At 40.4% G+C, this 19,385-nt stretch overlaps 1 protein-coding gene across 1 annotated transcript in view; it reads right to left on the bottom strand.

The window, feature by feature from the left end:
- Positions 1-965: 965 nt before the first annotated feature.
- DPP4 (dipeptidyl peptidase 4) overlaps positions 966-19,385 on the bottom strand; it is an 81,649-nt gene continuing 63,229 nt past the window's right edge. Inside the window, exons 21-26 of the mRNA XM_084800053.1 lie at positions 16,990-17,044; positions 16,276-16,375; positions 13,468-13,532; positions 3,799-3,871; positions 3,459-3,532; positions 966-1,953 (exon numbers count right to left, since the gene is read on the bottom strand). Of these exons, the coding sequence (XP_084656179.1) occupies positions 1,852-1,953; positions 3,459-3,532; positions 3,799-3,871; positions 13,468-13,532; positions 16,276-16,375; positions 16,990-17,044 (469 nt within the window). The 3' untranslated portion in view covers positions 966-1,851. The remainder of the gene's footprint in view (positions 1,954-3,458; positions 3,533-3,798; positions 3,872-13,467; positions 13,533-16,275; positions 16,376-16,989; positions 17,045-19,385) is intronic.

Consider the following 19,385-nt stretch of genomic DNA (forward strand, 5'->3'; position numbering starts at 1 on the left):
TTTGCAGATTGGTGCTGCTACACATGGTGACCGGCTGTGTTCAAAAATAGGATTATAGCCAAACACCTACAGGTTACGTACCAGCTATGCTTTCGATGGAAAAGTAGGACGTGAGAGTTAGCTGAAGTGAAATGAATCCATGGCATGCCCTGGAAATAGCATCAAAGCTGATTTCAGAGCCTCTGTCCATTGTTTTCATGAGTCTCTAGTCACATTTTTAAATCAATAGATGGTTTCCCTTTCTGTCACGTTTGGAGTTTCTGCTGTACCTCACCTGTCTGTGATAATTTTGTCTCTCAAATGGTCTAAAACTTCATTTAAATGTTTTAAGTGTTTTAAGTCTGTTTTTAAAATGCAGCTGTTACAAATAATTGAAAAAATCATATTTTCTAAGTTGTCCAAACATCAAATTCAGTATTTGAAATACATGCTTTCTGTTTTATCAACTCCCTTCCCAAAAAAGAGACCAGAGACAAAAACAAAACAAAACAAAACCCACAATACCCTTGAGGGACATGTATACCAAAATTACTTTGCTGATAGTATTCATTCCCATGCTCTGAACCCATACTCTTCTTTAGATTATTATATCTTCCATAGTTCACAAATGACCAAATTATTATTAATTGATTTCTCAAAAGCTATGTGTTAAGTATGAGAATAGAAATGTCATGGGTATTAGATAAACTCTTATGAATTATTTAACATTAAACAGTTTTATGTATCTAAGTTTTTTAAAAGCTGAACTCTTTCCATGTTTACAAGACAGTCTTGGATTTCTAACAAGTTAAACAAGAACCTTTGAACAAATGTGTCCATATGTCAGTGCGGTTTAAGTTTGATTCAAGATGTAACCCATTACCTCTGTAAAATGGAAGCATAGTTACTAAATGACCACGAGAAATTCCACTGTGTAAGACAGAAATAATAACACACAACATTCTCACTCATTTTCCATTCAAAAGTCAATGAAGTTAAAATATTTTAATTAACATGCTAAAAGAAGTGAAGTAAGAAAAATTGACACAAGTATTCCTTCATGTTAAAATTTGTGACACAAATATTTTCAACTTTCAACAGGGCAAGTCGGTTTGTTCCAAGCTGCCTCTTTTCACTAGGAAACATCAGTAATTTTTTAAAGCACATTTACAGTGCTTTCCCACCACCCTTGCTGTGTTTTTGTAGCACCTATAGCCATAACTGGCACCTGGGGGCCTTGCATTGCTGGCAGTTTCCCTTGCGTTTCTTTGGAGTCTATTCAACTGCTGTGGTTTTACTTAGAAGTCAGTGCTTTGCATATATGATTTCCTGAGACTGTTTGAATAGTCTTTCTCAGAAAACTGTGCCAGCCTGGCAGCGAACAGCTCTTCTCGAGGCGAGCTGACAGTAGCCTGGGTGGGTTGGTATGCTTGGACCTGCCTTTCTAGCCATGATCTGAAATCTCTGTTCCCTGTTGTTGCTGCCCTAATGACACCATTGTCCACATTTTGTCACCCCCCTCAATTGAAAAACAAGATTTGGACAAGTCTAGTAAGGAAAAAAAAAAAAAAAGAAATTCTGCTTAGTAAATCTATGCAGAGCTCTTGCAAAAATAATTTATATTTGTTGTTTCAGCAGCTGATGTGGAAATGATTTTAAATGATAAACAAAACAGAGGGGGAAATCCAAATTGCTGTAAGGTAATAATCTGTTGTGAAGACAAGCGTCCTTAGTTAGGACTGCAGGTATGGAACTGGAACGCAGCCTGGAATGTCTCGACGTAGCATTATTAAGATCGTCATCTTAACAGTGCAGTTTTGAGATAATGAGAACAAACGTGTTTTCAAATAAACTGTGGCTAGCTTTGCAGTGCTAATGTGAGGTGAGGCACTGTTGGAGGAAGTGGCTCATGTGGGTATAGATGTGCTGGTGAGCTGTGCTGCTAGCGATCCCGTGGTCTTCGTCCGTGTACCACTGGAGAGAGAAAGAGGTCAGAATTAGGAGGCCAGCTGTCTTTAAAGAAAAAAAAATTTCAAATGAGTTCTTGCATGGTGTAAAACGGGAAGAGTTTATAAACTGAAGTGCGATCAGAGAGGGTAGCTAGTTCTTCCCCAGAGCTTTTCAAGACATGTTCAGTCCTGAAGACATCCCTGCTCCTCTTGTTTGGGTCCTGAGAAAATCCACTGTGCGTTTGGATTTACTGCCTATGACTTTAAACTTCGGTATATCTAATTAAAAATACCCAAATCAACTTTCAGGGGTGACTCAAAGATCACTTAAAAGCACACTGTGAATAGAAAAGTTTATACCAGCAGGCATACTATTTTAATAGGTGCTAGCAACCGTCAAATTTCTGTATGCTTCAGTGTACATTAAAACAAATAGATTTTAAAGCAATTTCCTAATATAAGCCTCTAAATGGCTAGAGAAATCAATTTAAATGTTAAAGTTTTATGCATGTAACATAAGTGAAGTCAAAAGCCAAATGTATTATTTACCAACAGTTAAATTTTATAATGAGAATGTAAAACTGTGTGTGTCTGACATTTATGTAGAAGTCTACGGCTTGAGGCAAACACACATGAACTCATACCTTACTAAATGACTCAAGGAGGCACTGCCAGGCAAATACATATTACTGAGACATAAGTTAATTTTAAAATCATGCCTCAAGTATTATCTGACTTTGCTTTAAACCATGAAATAGATAAACCTCAACCTCTTCTGAGAATCTGGCCCAAAGACATGACAGGTTTTCTCAGCACATAATAGAAAACCCACTTCTAGACAGGGCACTATTGGAACCGATCTTCCAAAAGGGAGGCAAAACAGATAAGAAGGCTGTGCTTTACACTATTGTATTGTTATTAGTGTAAGACATGTGTAAGGACGTATGTATATTTTTCTTTTTAATCTGAAATTTTCTAATGTAGAAGACAAGTTAGACTAAATACCCCAAAACATCCTCTGTACAGGCAAAACCAGCCCCAGCCATTTCTGACTTTATAAAAAAAAAGCCTAATTGCTTGTTGCCTGCAGTTGTTCAACAAAAGATAAGGGAGCATGCTGATTATTAATACCCCACTGTTGTTAGGATGACTAGTAATCATAGTAACAGAATGGATTTTACATTTCAGCTATTATCATGCTGGTTTCACTTTAGAATTGCTCTGCCACACATTTGTGGAATAAGTGATTACTTTCAAATCAAAACATGGAGAGACTGAACCATCACATGAATAGAAGAATGGTGTTTTGACACTCCCAGGATATGTAATACTGTGTTTCTCAACCTCAAACTGTCTAATATTTACTCTGAGTATGACTCAAGGATATCACATCTCCAACTCCACACTGGAATGATAAGAGCCCTCTCCTCTGTTCCTATCTTCAGAGACTTCCTTGGGAAAAAATAACCCCCAAGGAGGAAACTAGACCCACCAGATACTATGTTCCCCCTGAACAAAATCTTATTATACCATTGCTTGGAAATCCACGCCAGCATCCACCAGGGCTTTGGAGATCTGAGCTGACTGCTGAAAGTGAACATTATCTGTGGGAAAGAAAGTGAACAAACAGCCATAAACAAGTAGCTAATAGCCTCTGGAGTTTTCAGATACCCAGGGGAAGGCACCAGAAGAAAGTGACTGCAGTTCTAGGACTCAGCATCCCATTGAGCCCAAGACAAGTGAGTTGTGGAAAGCAACACTGTTTTATTGAAGTAAATGTAACAGTCTTGCCCCTCATGCTTTTGTTTTGTCAGTAGTGAAATTGCAAACCTGTCTGTGATACTAAAAAGTCTAATTAACTGAAACTCACCATCTGCTGTTCCATGAATAAGGAGGTACTCAACTTGTTTAAAATTTTCAGCTCTGCTCATGACTGTTGAATTCTGAAATTGGGAAAAAGAATGTCATTATTCAAAAAAGGATCTGCCATAACTGATTTTTCACTTCAGTTTACAAAATAAAATGTTTTCAGCTGGGGCCCCCTTTGATACAAAATATAGCAAACCGATATTCAAGCAAATGCTGTCTCCATGCATGACAGAACGCACAGCATGCCCTGTGCCTGAGAGACAGGACTGGGAAGGAAGAATGCCACATCTTCCCTGCACGTGTAGGATGAGGGCACCTGTCCCCTCGGCTGCATACACAACCCCTAGAGTCCCAGATCACAGATTGCCTGCATCCTATGCATTAGCACAGGGCACAGTCTCATATTAGCAATGTATGTTCCATGGGCTTCTGCTGTAGTTCAGCCAAAAAGTGTATTACCATAGCAACCATGTGTCACATGGTGCCATACATGCTACATTTCAAAGAGCCTGTACATAGCATTTGCAACTAAACATACTCTGCAATATGTCATGTGAACTTTGGTCCACATTGCAAGGTTTTGAATGAAAAGCAAGCACTACCTCTCTGGAAACAGATGTTTACAACCTAAGCAAATGTAACATATGGGAGGGGAAAGGGTGAAAAAGATCAAGGGTGGCCTCGGAAAAATCAGTGAATGACACTTCCTCATTTTGAATATTGGGGGAAACGCTGCTATTAAATGTTATTCCCAAGCGAGCCAGGGGGACAGGATAAAGGGTTAAAAGGTCTACTTTGTGCCCTGAGTCATCTTGGGGCTTCTAAAATAAGGGTCAGAGGTCCTGGATGAAGGAAAATAAAACCTTTGAGAGCATAGGTCAGATGATTTAAATTTAGGACTAGTCACAAGGTTGAGATGAAGGAAAAATGCCAGATAGAGACTGGGAAGCAGGAAGTCAGCCTTGCTTGTCCTTGCATGGACTGGATGAGGATGAGGCAGTGACGTTTCCACAGACTCAACAGCAGCCAATAGCTCTTCATGAGGCAAGGTCTGCATTTAGTGACATCTCCATCTACAGAGCTAGTGCACACTTAATGTTTTTGCTGGGAGTCCTAGTGGTCTGGCCAGAAAGGTATGGGGGCTCCTGTTAAATATTGAAGTCCATTCCTCAGTGTCAATACTACTGTGCTTTGCAGCTGGAGACACACGTGCTGCACTCTGAGTCATGATTTCTGCAAAAATGGGAATAAGACTACTTCCACTTAGGAGTCCAGGGACATGGTAGAAGCATTGCTTAAAATAAATTATTGGTGCTGACTGAAAGTTTTTGTGACTCTATGTTTCTGGAAAGTGATTAAAAAAAAAAAGTCTACAAAATTCAGCCACTAAGACCCCTAGGATCACCCTGAACTGGTTAGCTAAAAGTCAGTGTCCATCCTGTTAGGCAGACTAGTTCCTACTCAACCTGATCATATTCAATTTCTGACCCAAAGTATTCATAAACTTTTCAAATAAACATTGCAGCTCATTAAACGTTGTTTTTATTTAATTTTAGAGAAACTTTTGATTTGATGGGATGTTCTATATATTTATGATTCACATTAATTTGCATCGAACTAAATAGTGAGGTCCACAAGGTGACTTGCTTATATATTTTTTTATCATTACCACCTAATCCAAAACTAAATATGTATCAACTAAATGAGTAAATGAAATTATTCAGCACTGACATCTACTATAATTGATCCTGCTTTTCCAGAATTAAGTGGGAATGGAGTAGACAATAAAATATTCTTATTCTGCAATTTAGTAAGTCATTGTGTCCACTTCCAAGTGCTGTACCATGGCTGTTGTAATCCTAGCTACCATTCCTTGAGCATTTCCTCTGTGCCTGTCACTGTGCTAAGTAACCATCTTGAAGGAGCCATGAAAGTGAGCCAAGTTCCCACACCTGTGTGAGGCAGGCCTATGCAACCCTGTTCTATATGTGAAGAGACAGATTTATAAGCAAGTAACGGACACCACATTCCAGCTCTAGGAAGTGTCCATGTTGCACCAAGTCTGGGTAAAACTACTTTCTGTTCCCTTGTCATCTCTTCTAAAGTTCCAACAGGCTTATGACTGTCCTCCAGCAAAGGAACCATGCAAAATAAAATGTTAACTGTCCTGGAACTGGAAGTACGTAATAGTGGGCATTCTGGTTTCTGAGTCACAATTCTTTCTCATAATGAAATAATTAGAAGTTGGTCTGAACAAACGTATAAGCTGTGTGGGGTGTCTTTCCCCAATGGCAGGTGATAGCACAAAACGCTGAGCAGTTAGTTCTCTACCCTGTCAGAAGAGACTATCAAATCCAACCTTCCTCAAAGGCATTGTTATCCACTTGACAAAGCTGGATGCAGGAAGGGTAGCTTAGGGGACCCAGGACTCACTCTGAGCTGCTGAGCCAGAGCCCCTTAGGGACCCCTCATAGTAGTCTCCCCTGCCCGTCATGTACTCAGCCTGTGCTGACTTCCTGCCACCACTGTGTTTCTGAACAAGTTCAATTCCACCCTTCTCCCACAGATAACAATCAACTTCAACACCCAGACCTGACCCAGATATACAACCGTGTCATCTTGCCTCACCTCCAGCAGCCCCAGTGGGCTTGCCTTGCTTGGCAACGTGAACAGAGAAGCTGCTCCAACAACCTCCCAGTGCCACGAGATGGAGAAATGTCATTGAAACACAGAGTAATAGTTAGGAGACATATAAATACACAGGACAGTTAGCAAGGAATGTGATAACTACTGGAGTTTGGACCAAAACAGTTTCTGGCTGCCTTTTTTTTTTTTTCTTCTTAAATGGAGTGAATACAGGCTGAAAGAAGACAATTTTTATAAACAAGTAAAACCCTGAGCCTAAGATAAATGTTGTGATGTACACACTGTAGCTGTGATGAACTAGACATGGTGAGAAATGCAACATACTGAGAAAAAGACGAAAACTGTGATAAAAGTGTCACGATGCAAATTGTTTTACATTAACAATATTACACTACAAAGAAAGAAAGACAAATACTTTAATGCAGCAAGGGAAAAATAAAACAAAAGCTTCCCCTGCAGTTGCAAGATAAGTGTGCCACTTCGGCGCACGTTTCTCTGCGCATTGGGAGAAGCTTCCAGAGGGACCTTTTGATGAGAGAGACAGGCAGGTGCTAGGAGCAGACGCTCTTGGGGGCTTTCAGTGCAGAAAACAAGCCTTCACCCTCAAATAAAACGATGTCACTTTGCCTCGGGAGCCACTGGCGAGCGGGTCCCTACTGGACTGTGCTTCCTGGCTTCTCTAGTAAGACTCTATTGCCCGCTACATGGCACACTTCGAGCTGTGGAGAAAACACGCAAAGCCAGTGTCGGAAATGCATGCATCACTCCAGTATATGATTAATGGCAGAGAAGATATTAGTTGTGCTATTTTAACCCACCCAAATTGGATGATCCCCTGTTGCCTATCCATGGGGAAACAGAAATAAAAAAGGAAATGGATGACTAAGTTACAAGCCGAATAGTCTATCACCAATGACTAAAAAGGAAGCTCAGAGTGATAAACGGGCATGGATGCAATGGTGGTGCAGTTGGCACTCTCCTGAGGCTAGAAACTTCCGGAGAGCCCTGCTGCCAGCAACAGTCTGGCAGAGAGAAGTGGAGAGGATTGGTCCAGTGGCACTGCCGATTCCACAGCATCTCCGTGAGGAGCTTTTCCTTCAATCCCCAAGAAGAACCATCTGTAGCTGCTTGTTGGATCATGCTGGTTCCTCAGCTACCTTCCAACAAATAAATCTTTGTATTTTTTTGAAATAAAGGAAGGAGCTGATAAAGAGGAGGGAAATGCTGTGAGAAACAGGAGGTGCAACAATTTCCAAGCTACTCTTTGTGCTGTTCACAAACCAGAAGGACAATTTGCCCCCTGAAGATAAGGACGGTGGCAGCTGTCATGGTTTCGAAGCTTACTTCATGGCAGGTGTTAGGGGTCGCCTATAACCACTTCTGTGGCCCTGGGAAGCATATCTTGTTACTCCTATTTTTTTTTTCAGAGGAGGAAATTGAGGTTCAGAGAAGGAACGTGACCTCCTCAAGCTCAAACTTCTAGAAGTAAGGACGTAGACTGAAGTCCAAAGCCAATGCTCCTGACCAAGATATCCTATAGTCCTTTGACATCACAACCAGACTACTCATTACCACCCACAGACTCCTGTAGAGGGGCAAACAGCCACTGGGTCTGAAGGACAACAGCTTAGCAACTCAGTAAACTATGCCTTGAGCTTACTGGCTCACTCTTATGGATTCTCCTGTAGTCAATGCTGCATGAATAATAATAAAGGGTGCCACTTGGAGAATTATCATTAATACCAGGCAGAGGGCATGGAAAACATTTAAGAAAAACTGAATCCAACCCACTAAATAAGATGTTTTTCTTATTTACATCTATCTAACAACTGTACCCATGAGTTGCCAAGGAAAGAGCTCCCATCAACCCCAGGCAGGGGGCTCTACCTCAGGCCTCACAAGCAACACTGGCTGCTTTAAAGATCACACAGCAGTCAACATTTTATCAGCACTCCACAAACAAGTTAAGGTTTGGCTTAAATCTGAAGGTCTCTCTCCCTTTGGCATATTCTGGGATAATAGAACAAATGTCAAATCAGTACAAGATGGCATATTTACAAAATTGCACCCTGTTTTGCATAACCTAACGATGCAGCAGTTCTTACGGATTGAACGTTTCAAATCTGCTAGCAGAAGACTGCCAAATCTATGACTGTTTCATACACTTGCCAAAAGCCTATCAAATTTTGAGCAAAATGCAAAATAAATCTCCTCTACAAGTTAAATCAGCCCTTCTGTGTGTTCCAGGCTGCCCTCTCCTCTTGGCAGCAAGGCTCAGGACTGGGGCCCCACTCCTCCTGCCCTTCGGGCTTCTACTTCTCTGTTTATTCACAAGACAATCCCTTCTCCAGTCTATGTCCTATCATATTTATTGGTCAGCATTTGGTCTACTCTTCCCAAAGCTGTCCTTCAGTTCAGTAGATCTCAGAGGTCTCAGGAAATCCCTTCCTCCATCACTGTCTATCACCCTGGATCTCAGAGGTACCAGGAAATCCCTTCCCCCATCACGTCTATCTCCCCTGATGCCCTCTCCCCTTTACGGTAACCTCTTGGGAACCTTTCTGATCTTCATCATGTCCTCGTCGTTTCTTCTTTCCTGCCTCATATGCTGTCCTCTTCCTTTTCAAACCCTCTACATCTCTATGTTACTTAGTATTTCAGTGCCTCCATTTCCCTGTCAATAAAATGGTGGTAATCAGAATAATTATCCTAGAGTGTTCCAGGAATACTTGAAACTAATAGATATGTGTAAAGGTTCTAGAATAGAGTCTAGCTATACTAACACAATAAATAAATGGACATGTGAAGCTGGATGGGGGGGGGGTTGAAATGCTATGGTTCTGGCTCCTCCTCTTCCCAGAACCAGAACTTCCTTCTGGTTTCTGACATAGCTTCCCCGACTCTATGGCCACAATTTAGAAGATTCTAGTCTTTTTCATATATATTGGATTTGGATACTGTGTGATGTTCAAGTTTATGTTTTGTTATCCTTTAAAAATGTATCTCCTCAGTGGGTCCCCCCGCCCCCTTTCTCATCTATGAGGAGTAAACTTTTGAAGACATCAAACGCAGGACACTTTGAATGGGTGCATGAAAGTCTCTTACACATTAATTCTTTGTAGCTCTGACTGCAGATGGGCGTTGAGGAATTGTCCACCCACTGGTCAGGATCCTACTCCTTGAGGTGTGGCTACACTACACTGCGGCATGCTAGTGGCTACTGGGTGCAGTGTTACCTCCTTGCTTGTCCTATTTCATCACTTAAAGCTGTTGCCATTTCTGTCTGTCACTCATGAAGACTGTTGGTAGAGAAGACATGTCCTTAGAATTACAGTGCTCAATAGCTCAGACTTCTCCCCTCTCCTCAAGGAGAAGTCTGTGGGGCGAGGGGACTCTTCTATAGGACCCCTGTAGTCTTTAAAAGAGTTCCTGCTCTGTCATTTGGCCACAGGTGGGAGGTAATCTTCAGTTTATGGGGTCACTACAGGTATCACAGTATTGAGTCTAAGCCTCAGTCCCAGGACCCTTTAATCTTTATGGCTACTTTTAAAGCATAGGAAATAATATCCCTGCTGCAGGGAGTCAGCCATACAGGTGTTAGCTTTCATAAATGGTGGACATATTAGCTTGGAGCAGGGCACATGCTGACCTGGCTTCTCTTTTCTCAGTGGTAAAAAGGGCCCAGATTCACAAGTTGTGTTCTCTTGGAGGTTGAGTTCCTCTAAAGACCAGCTCATTTGTCCACTGGCACTGAATCCTCTCAGTTGTATTGAAAATTATAGTCTCTTCCGAACTCTATAATTCTGTGTCGATGGTTTCCTAGCTAAGAACATGAACTTACTTATTGCACAAACCCACACTTGTACATCCCTAACTCTGGATGTGCTAAGAGAGTCCTAACTAAATGAGAACTTTTTTTTTTTAAAACAAAATATTTTCTCGACACATGGAAATGCACAACGTAACAAAAACCTTTAAGGAATTGTTGAATTAGCTCTTTCATGTCTTTTCAAGGGCTAGGACAGGGAGAGAGAGAGAGAGAGAGAGAGAGAGAGAGAGAGAGAGAGAGAGAGAGAGAGAGAGAGAGAGCAAACCTGGGAAGGAAAAGAAGTAGACGATGGAGTCCATAGGGGCAGCTGGGGCCTTGGAGGAAAATAGAATGTTTGAATATATTCCTGCCAGAGACAAAAGCACAGGCTCATTTAAAAAACAAAGGAGGGCAGCTTTATTCTAAAGCCTGCTGTGCACCAAAAATAGGCACTTAGATTCAGTTCTCCACTCAGATTCAGAGCCCCACACAGATTCATTCCTCCCCGCTCAGAGGAAGCAATGAGCAAGGTGCAGGGGACAGTTCCGCTAATGCATTTGCCTGGCTCTCTCCTGCCCACCTTAGCTATCACCCTCCCAGATAATTCTTCTGACTAACACATTGGGAACCTTTAGCTCCCTGGTACTGGCAGTTTTAATGTGTCCATTGCCAGCAATGAATTTCATGCCAAGAAAACCCGACTCCTGGCGTGGAAGGATTAAACAGTCCTCGGGTGCCATCTGTGCAGCGAAGAGAGAGAGTGACTTTGTGCACCCAATGTGCGTGTGTTGCCATTGGCAGGAGGAAGTGACTTCTATTTACATGACTACCTCATACAGGGAACACCTAAGGGGAGAGATGAAAATGGCCACCACCGTGGGGGGTAGAACTAGGGGAAGGGAGGATTGGTGTCGGAAAGAGGAGCCTGTAGAAAAGGCTGAAAGAGGAAACATGAAAAGGCAGATTCTAACTTCCATCCTATAATATCATTGAGAGAGCTGATTCAGGGACGCTAAAGGATGGTACCTGTTCTGAGGAAGCAAGGCAGGTTGTCGTGACCTCCTTTGGTATCAGGGTTTGAACTTAACCCTGTGCCTCAGGCCTTGTTGGCTCTTCAAATTGGGGTTTTCTAAAATGAATGCTTTGGCTTCCCATCCACCATTCCCTAGAGCCAGACATTAGAATCCTAGGCAGTGTAGCTCTGAGTTTACAAGGACTTTCAGCACTTTGACTTAGCCAAGAGAACTTTCTTTCAGGTTAGATAATTAAGAAGAAAAAGTCAAGTACCAAAATACTGTATCACAGTATTTTCCTTTAAAACTTTTTTTAATTGAATTAAGATAAATTGTAGATTGATGGTTCATAGAAAGAGCCCCAAGGAGTGAAATGTTCAAGATATGTAGGGTTGACTATGGATATTGGGGGCGAGGTGGGGGGGTGGGGAGCGGACAATCCAGTGCAGAGTAACTACTAACTCAAGGTAGATTAAGATGAGAGTTAAGAGTCATACAAAGAAGGTAACAATGTTTAAAACATGGATGTGCAGTTAATGTGCTAGCAAGGTGTGAAATAGACTGGATTCTGGGAAGACACCGCAAGAGCTTACAAACTGGGCTCCTATTATAAAGGGAGCTAGCTCATTTGCCAGCAGCATTGTAGTTATGAATAAGGTAAATAATGCCTAAAGCCGATTACAGCATGTGGAATAAAAAGAGTGGAAAGAATGGAGTATGTGGTGTCAGATGAGACCCCGGGTCCAAACAGGAATAGCCTGATTATGAGGCTTCTTAGTATGTAAAGATGTCTAGTGTGCCATCTTACTTTGCGGGTTGTTACTTTTCTAGTATGTCTCAGAAACATATATAAAAACATGCAGGTACTAACAGAATGGGTCCCCATGTACATATGTACATAAGCTTGCTAATTAAGTTGAAAGTAGCTGGTAAAGGTAAATTACACACACACACACACACACACACACACATATCTTGCAAAGGAAAAAGCTTGAATTTATTATCTTGATCAGATGGCTTCAGACTCTATTGTGATAATGATGTCACCTTATAAAAATGTACTGCCCAGATCTATGCCTTAAGAGTCAGAACACAGTGAAAATTTTGTGTTGACATTGTTCTTGTTTTTCTTTATTTTTAATGCATTCTCTCAAGGAGAGTTTTGGACATCTTCAGAAAAATGGAAATGTCAGAGATGATTTTCCTGGTTATCGAAAAGTTCTAGTTTACAAGTTGGTGGTGTTTTTTTCTTTGTTTGTTTGTTTGTTTGTTTTGTTTTTTTCCTTCTCTCAACTGACATGGCCAACAGAACTAGGAAAGTTTTGAAAATGTCAAAGTGGCACTGGTCCATACAGCTGCATCAGGGTGTCATCAACAAGGGGTATAATCTGGCTTTGCTGTGGCCTCTACAATAGCACTGACAAGTGTGGCAGCGGCCAGGTCCCAGTTCAAATACTGCAGCTTCCCTGGGGAGCAAGTTGCCCACTGCTTCTCCCACTGTTGAAAGCTCTTTTAGAAACTGACGGACAGGGCTCTCAGGTTCTACTCAGTTACAGCTGCTGCCTCACCTGCTTTATGCTAATCCCGTGTTAAAAATCTACACGGTTGGCTATGAGTAAGAAAATTGTAGGCAGGCATTTACCTTTTCATTATTATAATAACATAAGAATTTTAATATCTTGCTAAAGGCTTGAAGAATCTTCTGGGTCCTAAAAGGAATGTGTTGAATTTGACATGTTTTCTAAACTGAATTTTTTATAATTAAAGTAATTATCTGATGTTGCTTTGTATTTCCAAATGAATGCATATTGTGACCTATATAGCATATGATAAAGACTGTAATTATGCAAAATATAGTAGGGGAAGCTATTGGAGTATCTCTAAACCACCTGTGTTATTTCTTTTTAACAAGAATTTTGTTGGAAATAATATTTTTTTTCTAAAATAGATACAATGAAGACGTTCTTAGCCCATTAAACACAGCTATAAGATTGGGACAGCTCTCTCTCTCTCTCTCTCTCTCTCTCTCTCTCTCTCTCTCTCTCTCTCTCTCTCTCTCTCCTCTCTCTCTCATTTCTCTCTCTCTCTCTCTCTCTCTCTCTCTCTCTCCCTCCCTCTCTCTCTCATTCTCTCTCTCTCTCTCTCTCTCTCTCTCTCTCTCTCTCTCTCTCTCTCTCATTCTCTCTCTCTCTCTCTCTCTTACCTTGTAATGGCCAAGGTTGTCTTCTGGAGTGGGAAGGCCCATGTAGCGCTCTGTGTACACTGAGTCTGACAGGAAAAGAGAAAAGAGGCTCAACTCTTCCAATAACATTTCTTATGCACATCTGCTGCATCACTTTACCTGTCCTCCTGTGCCTTCACTAGGATGTTCTCTCCCCCAGCCAGCCTCTGCTAATGAAACCTGAGATGCTGTCAGGCAGAGTGCACACTCACACTCTCGACTTCTCTGTAGCACTGACCCATTTGCACTCAGCCCTCAGGATCAGGGCAGTAGACGTACAAACCAGACAGCTTAAAACACAATCAGCAATTGACCTGCAGAAAAGTCCAACGTGCAGAAAGATCTACTCAATGAAAGTCATCTAGTGCCTCGGTTGTCTTGAAAGCTGAAGAACCAGACAAACACATGCCTCGTGCTATGGTAATCTATCTCCTTCTGGGAATTCCTAACAATGATCAATTACTAGTGATTTGCTTAAACTTTATATTTTGGGTAGGTTGAGATTCACTCTGATGAAAGGAAAGAATTAACAGTCCATATTGACATAGCTGCTTCATCATAATTCATGTTAAACATTTGTTTTCCCTCACTTTATGGGGAGGTCTCAAGTTTTGTGCTGTAACACATGAGCACTGTGAACAGATTATATTAATATCTGTCTGCTGAACTGACATAAGCTCTTTTATATATAAATATGGTGGAATAACAGGTTGCACAATTGGTTTGGCTATTTTGGGTAATTAAACATAATTTTACACAATTAAAAAAATGAAGTCCTATATTATATATTACCTAAAACTTCACTAATGGAATTTGTTGTGTAACTAATTTCATTATTTCTGTTTTGTAACTATCAGTGTTTATTCATTGTACAAATTGGTGAATTTAATAAAGATATTCCATCCCAGTACATCCTGTACTGTGCCTACATTCAGCCCGTCTCCCTTCCTGTTCCCTTCAGATTACATGCTTGTCTCCTTGGCTTTTCTAGATAGTTCCTTCTACTCTTATATCATATGCATGTTCCTTTATATGTTAATGTCAATTCCGGGTTTCACATATAAAGAAAAACAGGTGATATTTGTCTTTCTGAATCTGGTTTCTTTCCCTTTATATGATGTTTTAAAAGCTGTCACCCTTAAATGGCCAGATAGCAGTAAATAAGTATAAAAATCATGTATTGTATCTGTACTTGACTGTCAGTGGATTGGATGAGCATTTTGACATTAAGTCTATGAATTCTTTAAGTTAATTCTTCTATTGACTAAATTCAACAACTTAGTGACCGAGGCTTAGACTGAAAGCACCACTGAGGAGAGTTTGCTTTTCCACTGTTACCTCCCTCTCCTACTAAATGAGCAATAGTAATATCTACTATTTCACTTAAAAATGAATACAGGCTATATAATTTTATCTATGTAGAGAATATCCCTATGAAAATATAGTATCTTAAAGGACACTTAAATGTAAAAGATAATAAATTTTTCATGTGAATTTTAACTTGAAAAATCAAATATTAACAACTTAGCTTGCATATTTCATAGGGGGAAAACAGGCCTTGAGAGCAAAATAAAAATTTCCCCAACATCTATTCCATAGCCTTCAATCTGCTTGTCTTAGAACATAATGCCACTTTCTTATCTATACTAACTATATTTACATGTGTATTAAGATCTGAAAATTTTAAAAATATGATTTTTTAAAATATGCATAGCTACATAATGTAGCTGTGAAATTTTAGAGCAATGTCTTGAAACACCTTCTACATATTCTTTGTTTGCAGTTTTGAATAAAATTGTTTAAATTTACACATATATTCAAAGCTCTCTTTCATTGCTGGGTATTAGGCCATGCGCATGAACTTGTTTTCGACAAGTCTGCAACCTCACAAAGGCTATTTTATTATTTGATTGACCACCAGAGGTCTCCAGAAACAAACCATCCAACCAAACAATTAATTCAAAACAAAAGTATCACATGAAAACAACTCCATTGTGTGCAAGTTAAATTGTAACTGCACTTGCCAAGTTTTCAACGAAAAGATAGTGATATTTTGCACATTGGCTTCTCTTAACTTGGAGAGATTTTCAAAGAGGGATTTTCATGGGACTAGTACTGCCGTATATTGGGGCATAAATATGAACGAGCATATTCCTTATCAACAATTCCGTTCTTACACTGCTACAGAAAGAACTTCAGTGAAGTCAAAGAAGGTTCGAGAAAATACGGCATCCCCTTCCTAGCCCTCCTTGTTCACTTCTGCTTAGTCTTGCCTTGGGCATTTTATTCTCAGAAGAATGATGCCGTATGGTCTATCTCATGATGAAGATGATATGCTAGTAGTAAAAGACAGTATGAAAGCAAATCCTCCTGGAAATCATCTGTTCCTGTCTCCTCTTCCTCTAACGGCCAACTCATATTTGATCTTCACTCAGAGAGAAAAAGATACATTCTTCCTTTCCTCTGTTAATATGTGAAGTCCCAAATCAAATTTGAATAAAGATAAAGAAACAGTTATTTGAGAAATGTAGCACTGGCGCTGTTTAAAATTCTGGAAACAGGATTTGTTGATAAGAAATTAGATGTGCAGGTTACACACAATAGCACTCAGGCTGGAATAACAGCAGAGTGACTGAGAACATTTTAAACGTCTCTGCAAAGAGCCACAGAAAGAAAGCAGCCTATTATTTTTCCATAGAAACACAGAAAACTAAAAAAAGGAATGGCTTTCGCACTAGAATGTTAAGGTCAACACTTAATAGTTCATTGCATACAACAGCAGTTACATACCATAGTACTCCCACCGTGACACGGGTGCCACGGCTATTCCGCACTTGAACACGCCACTTCCCGATCCCAGGACCATTGAGGTTACATACCCTCCATATGACTAGGGAATGGAAACAGTTATTTTTATGGAGGTAAAGGAATAAGGACATATGGTAAGCGAATCGCGGTTTCCACATTTCTCACATCTTTATATACTGTGCCTCTTTAGAGATAGAAAGCATGCTATAGGAGGCTTAAATTGGCTTTAATTGGGCAGTATCTAAAGAATATCCTTTCAGAGTCCTGGTCCTTTCTCATAAACATAAGAAAACAATCATGGGACATTAGGTGACCATATACAAACTAAAGAAGGTAACACACAAAACAATAAGCACAAAAAAGTTTTGCTGATTAATGAGATCTTTTTCCATGCCTTCTCCTCTTCCCTTCTCATCTCTTCTTCTCTACTCACCCCCTCCCTCCTTCCCCCTCTTGCTCCAGCCTCTTTATCTCATCATAATAAACTGGAGGGCACATCCAGCTCAGTAGCTGTTCAAGAAGCCTGCTGCTCAGAGGCCCGAGACTGGATAGACATGATTTTTCATCTCCAAATATTTACATGCAAAAGGTAAATCAACCTCCACTCTGTTATATTCACTAAGGAGTGCATCCAAATTCATGAGTCAAAAAAGCAAAAACAAAAAAAACAACAACAATAACAACAAAACTACTCACCCAGCCCCAAATTGCAATTCGCTTGCTGTCCACAAATCCCATTTTTAAAAATTGTCTAGAATACATGAAAGAAGTTCACAAATCAGTTTTCCACTGTGTATAGAAAAACTAAGCTAGCTACACAAATGCAAAAAAAAAAAAAAAAAAAGCCTGACACTTGTTATCTCCTTCATTTTATTACAAAGAAGAGCCAGTGCCAGCAATGAAAAACACCTGAGGTAAACGTCTATCGCGCTAACATCAGAACTATGTGAACAAGGTTTGAGTTTATTTGCGTCCATAAAAATTCTGTGTGTGTGTGTGTGTGTGGTGTGTGTGTGTGTGTGCGTGTGCGTGCATGATTCACAGAAAACAAATCCTGGCAGTTTTTTTTCACAGCTTTATATAAAAATTTGCAGCCCAGATGCACTTTTCTTTACATAATTGAATTTAAATCTCTCCAGATGTTTTTCAACTTGGAAGTGACTACCCTTGCAATAAAGTAGACAAGGACATGGAGGACACCCGAGTGGGGCTAAGGACCATCTCTGCACTCTTCCCTGAGAAGTTAAACACAACCGCCTAAATCCCATCCTGCGCTGGGCATTGGTTAGCTAGCTCAGCGCCGTTAAATGAAAGTATATTTTCTTTGATAGATTAAGAAACATCTTTGCCACCAAACTGTGTCAGGAGTTGAAATCCAGGCAAACGACCTTGTTTTATGCATCTATTTTTATAATCATGCCCTTACATCAAAAGCCAATTCTTTTTACTTAAGGAAGTCTAGAAAATAGAGTTTGTAATTGTGAGGTGTCTGGGAGGTGTGGAGGTCTTTGATCTGGTGGACAGATAATTCTCTTTTCAGTTGGTGATGCATGTCCAAGGCTGCAGAGTCAAGTGGTACCAGAGCAAATTAAGAGTACTTTTTCAACACTTCTTGTCAATCTCTGTAAACAGGGAGGATGTATACGCAGGGGCTGAGTCATGACTGCACAAGGGATACATACGCCTTTACAAAGTCAAACTATGTGCTGTCACGGGGCTTTTGGTCATTTTCCTGTCTGAAGAGATAAATGAATTAAAATGTTTCCTTTTCCTGAATTCCACAAAAAAAAAAAAAAAAAAAAAAAAAAACCACGTGAGTTTGTACTTGATTTTGAATTTCATACAAACACTGGTGCCTGGCTTCTTTCATGCACTATTTTGAGATTCACCTGCGCTGCTGTATTCAGTTCATTTTAGTTGCTGTAACAGTGCCCCCACTGTACAGGTAACACTACATGTCACTATTGTCTTAAACTGTGATTTTATTTTATAAATATTGAATTTGGTGATTTTGGCACTTTTAAAGCTTAGATTCATGAGGTTATGGAAGCCATAGCCTCCTCTCACAGAAAGATGACCAGTTTTTCTAGATAAACATTTATTTTTTTACAACAGAAAAGCCTCCAATTTACCCTTTCTGTAACCTAAAATTCCTTTTACATTTTAAAGAAAGTGGTCAGTAATTAACTTTGGCATAAGGGAATTTCATTCAGTTAGGAATACTTATCTAACGTCTTCTCTTTTCACTGGTTATTTTTTCCTTAAAGGAGTTTTTATGATCATTCCTGGATCGTCCTGCATTTCTCAGTCTGTGATTTTACAACATGGTCTCAAACCGCCCATTTCTTAGAGGGTCTTCAAACACCTATCAGGTTGGTTGGGAACCTACAGGTTACAGAACTCATTTAGCGCTGGGTGCAGTTGAACAAAAGCGTGTGGATGGACTGGGTTCTAATCCTACTTCATCCTGACAAGTTCTGCTTCTTTACTTGAAATACAGGGTGAGAATGTCCCCTCCCAGGGCTGGTCTGCCGCAAGCCCTGTGCCTCTCGTAGTGTCCACCTCTCTTGTGGGAAGGCCAGAGTGGAGACGGTGTTCATATTTAATGAAGCCCTTATAAATTGTGAGTCATGACAGTTGTGCCCCCAAACTTTCCAAAAATAGAAGAGTCGCCTTCATCCTATCTGGGCTGTAGGAGCCCCTTCCTGAGCCTCATTAGCCCTTACTTGTTACAAGGTTTGTGGACACTCAGCTTCTCCACCATGTAGTTTTGACTCTAAGGGAAGAGCCCAACCACTTAGGCGGAGGCTCACCTAGTATCATAGTTACATTGAACTTTCAATTTGAATGTACTGAGAAGTGGCTGGAGGATTATTAAAGAGCAGCCTTGCATGTGTTGATGGGAAAATCACTAACAGGGGAACACCCACCCCAAATGTGAACAATGCCAGCTCTGAATGGAAACAACGCCTTCTCACCAGCCGGGTGCAGAGGTAATAGAAATAGGAAGGAGAGAAAGCTCTCGCTACTGTCCCAACAGGAAAGTAGGCTTACCACAGTTTTGCTGCCATAATTTGCTCCCACACCATGGG

The sequence above is a fragment of the Acomys minous genome (genome assembly GCF_964271855.1).
Source record: "Acomys minous genome assembly, chromosome: 10".
In the NCBI taxonomy this organism is placed as follows: Eukaryota; Metazoa; Chordata; class Mammalia; order Rodentia; family Muridae; genus Acomys; species Acomys minous.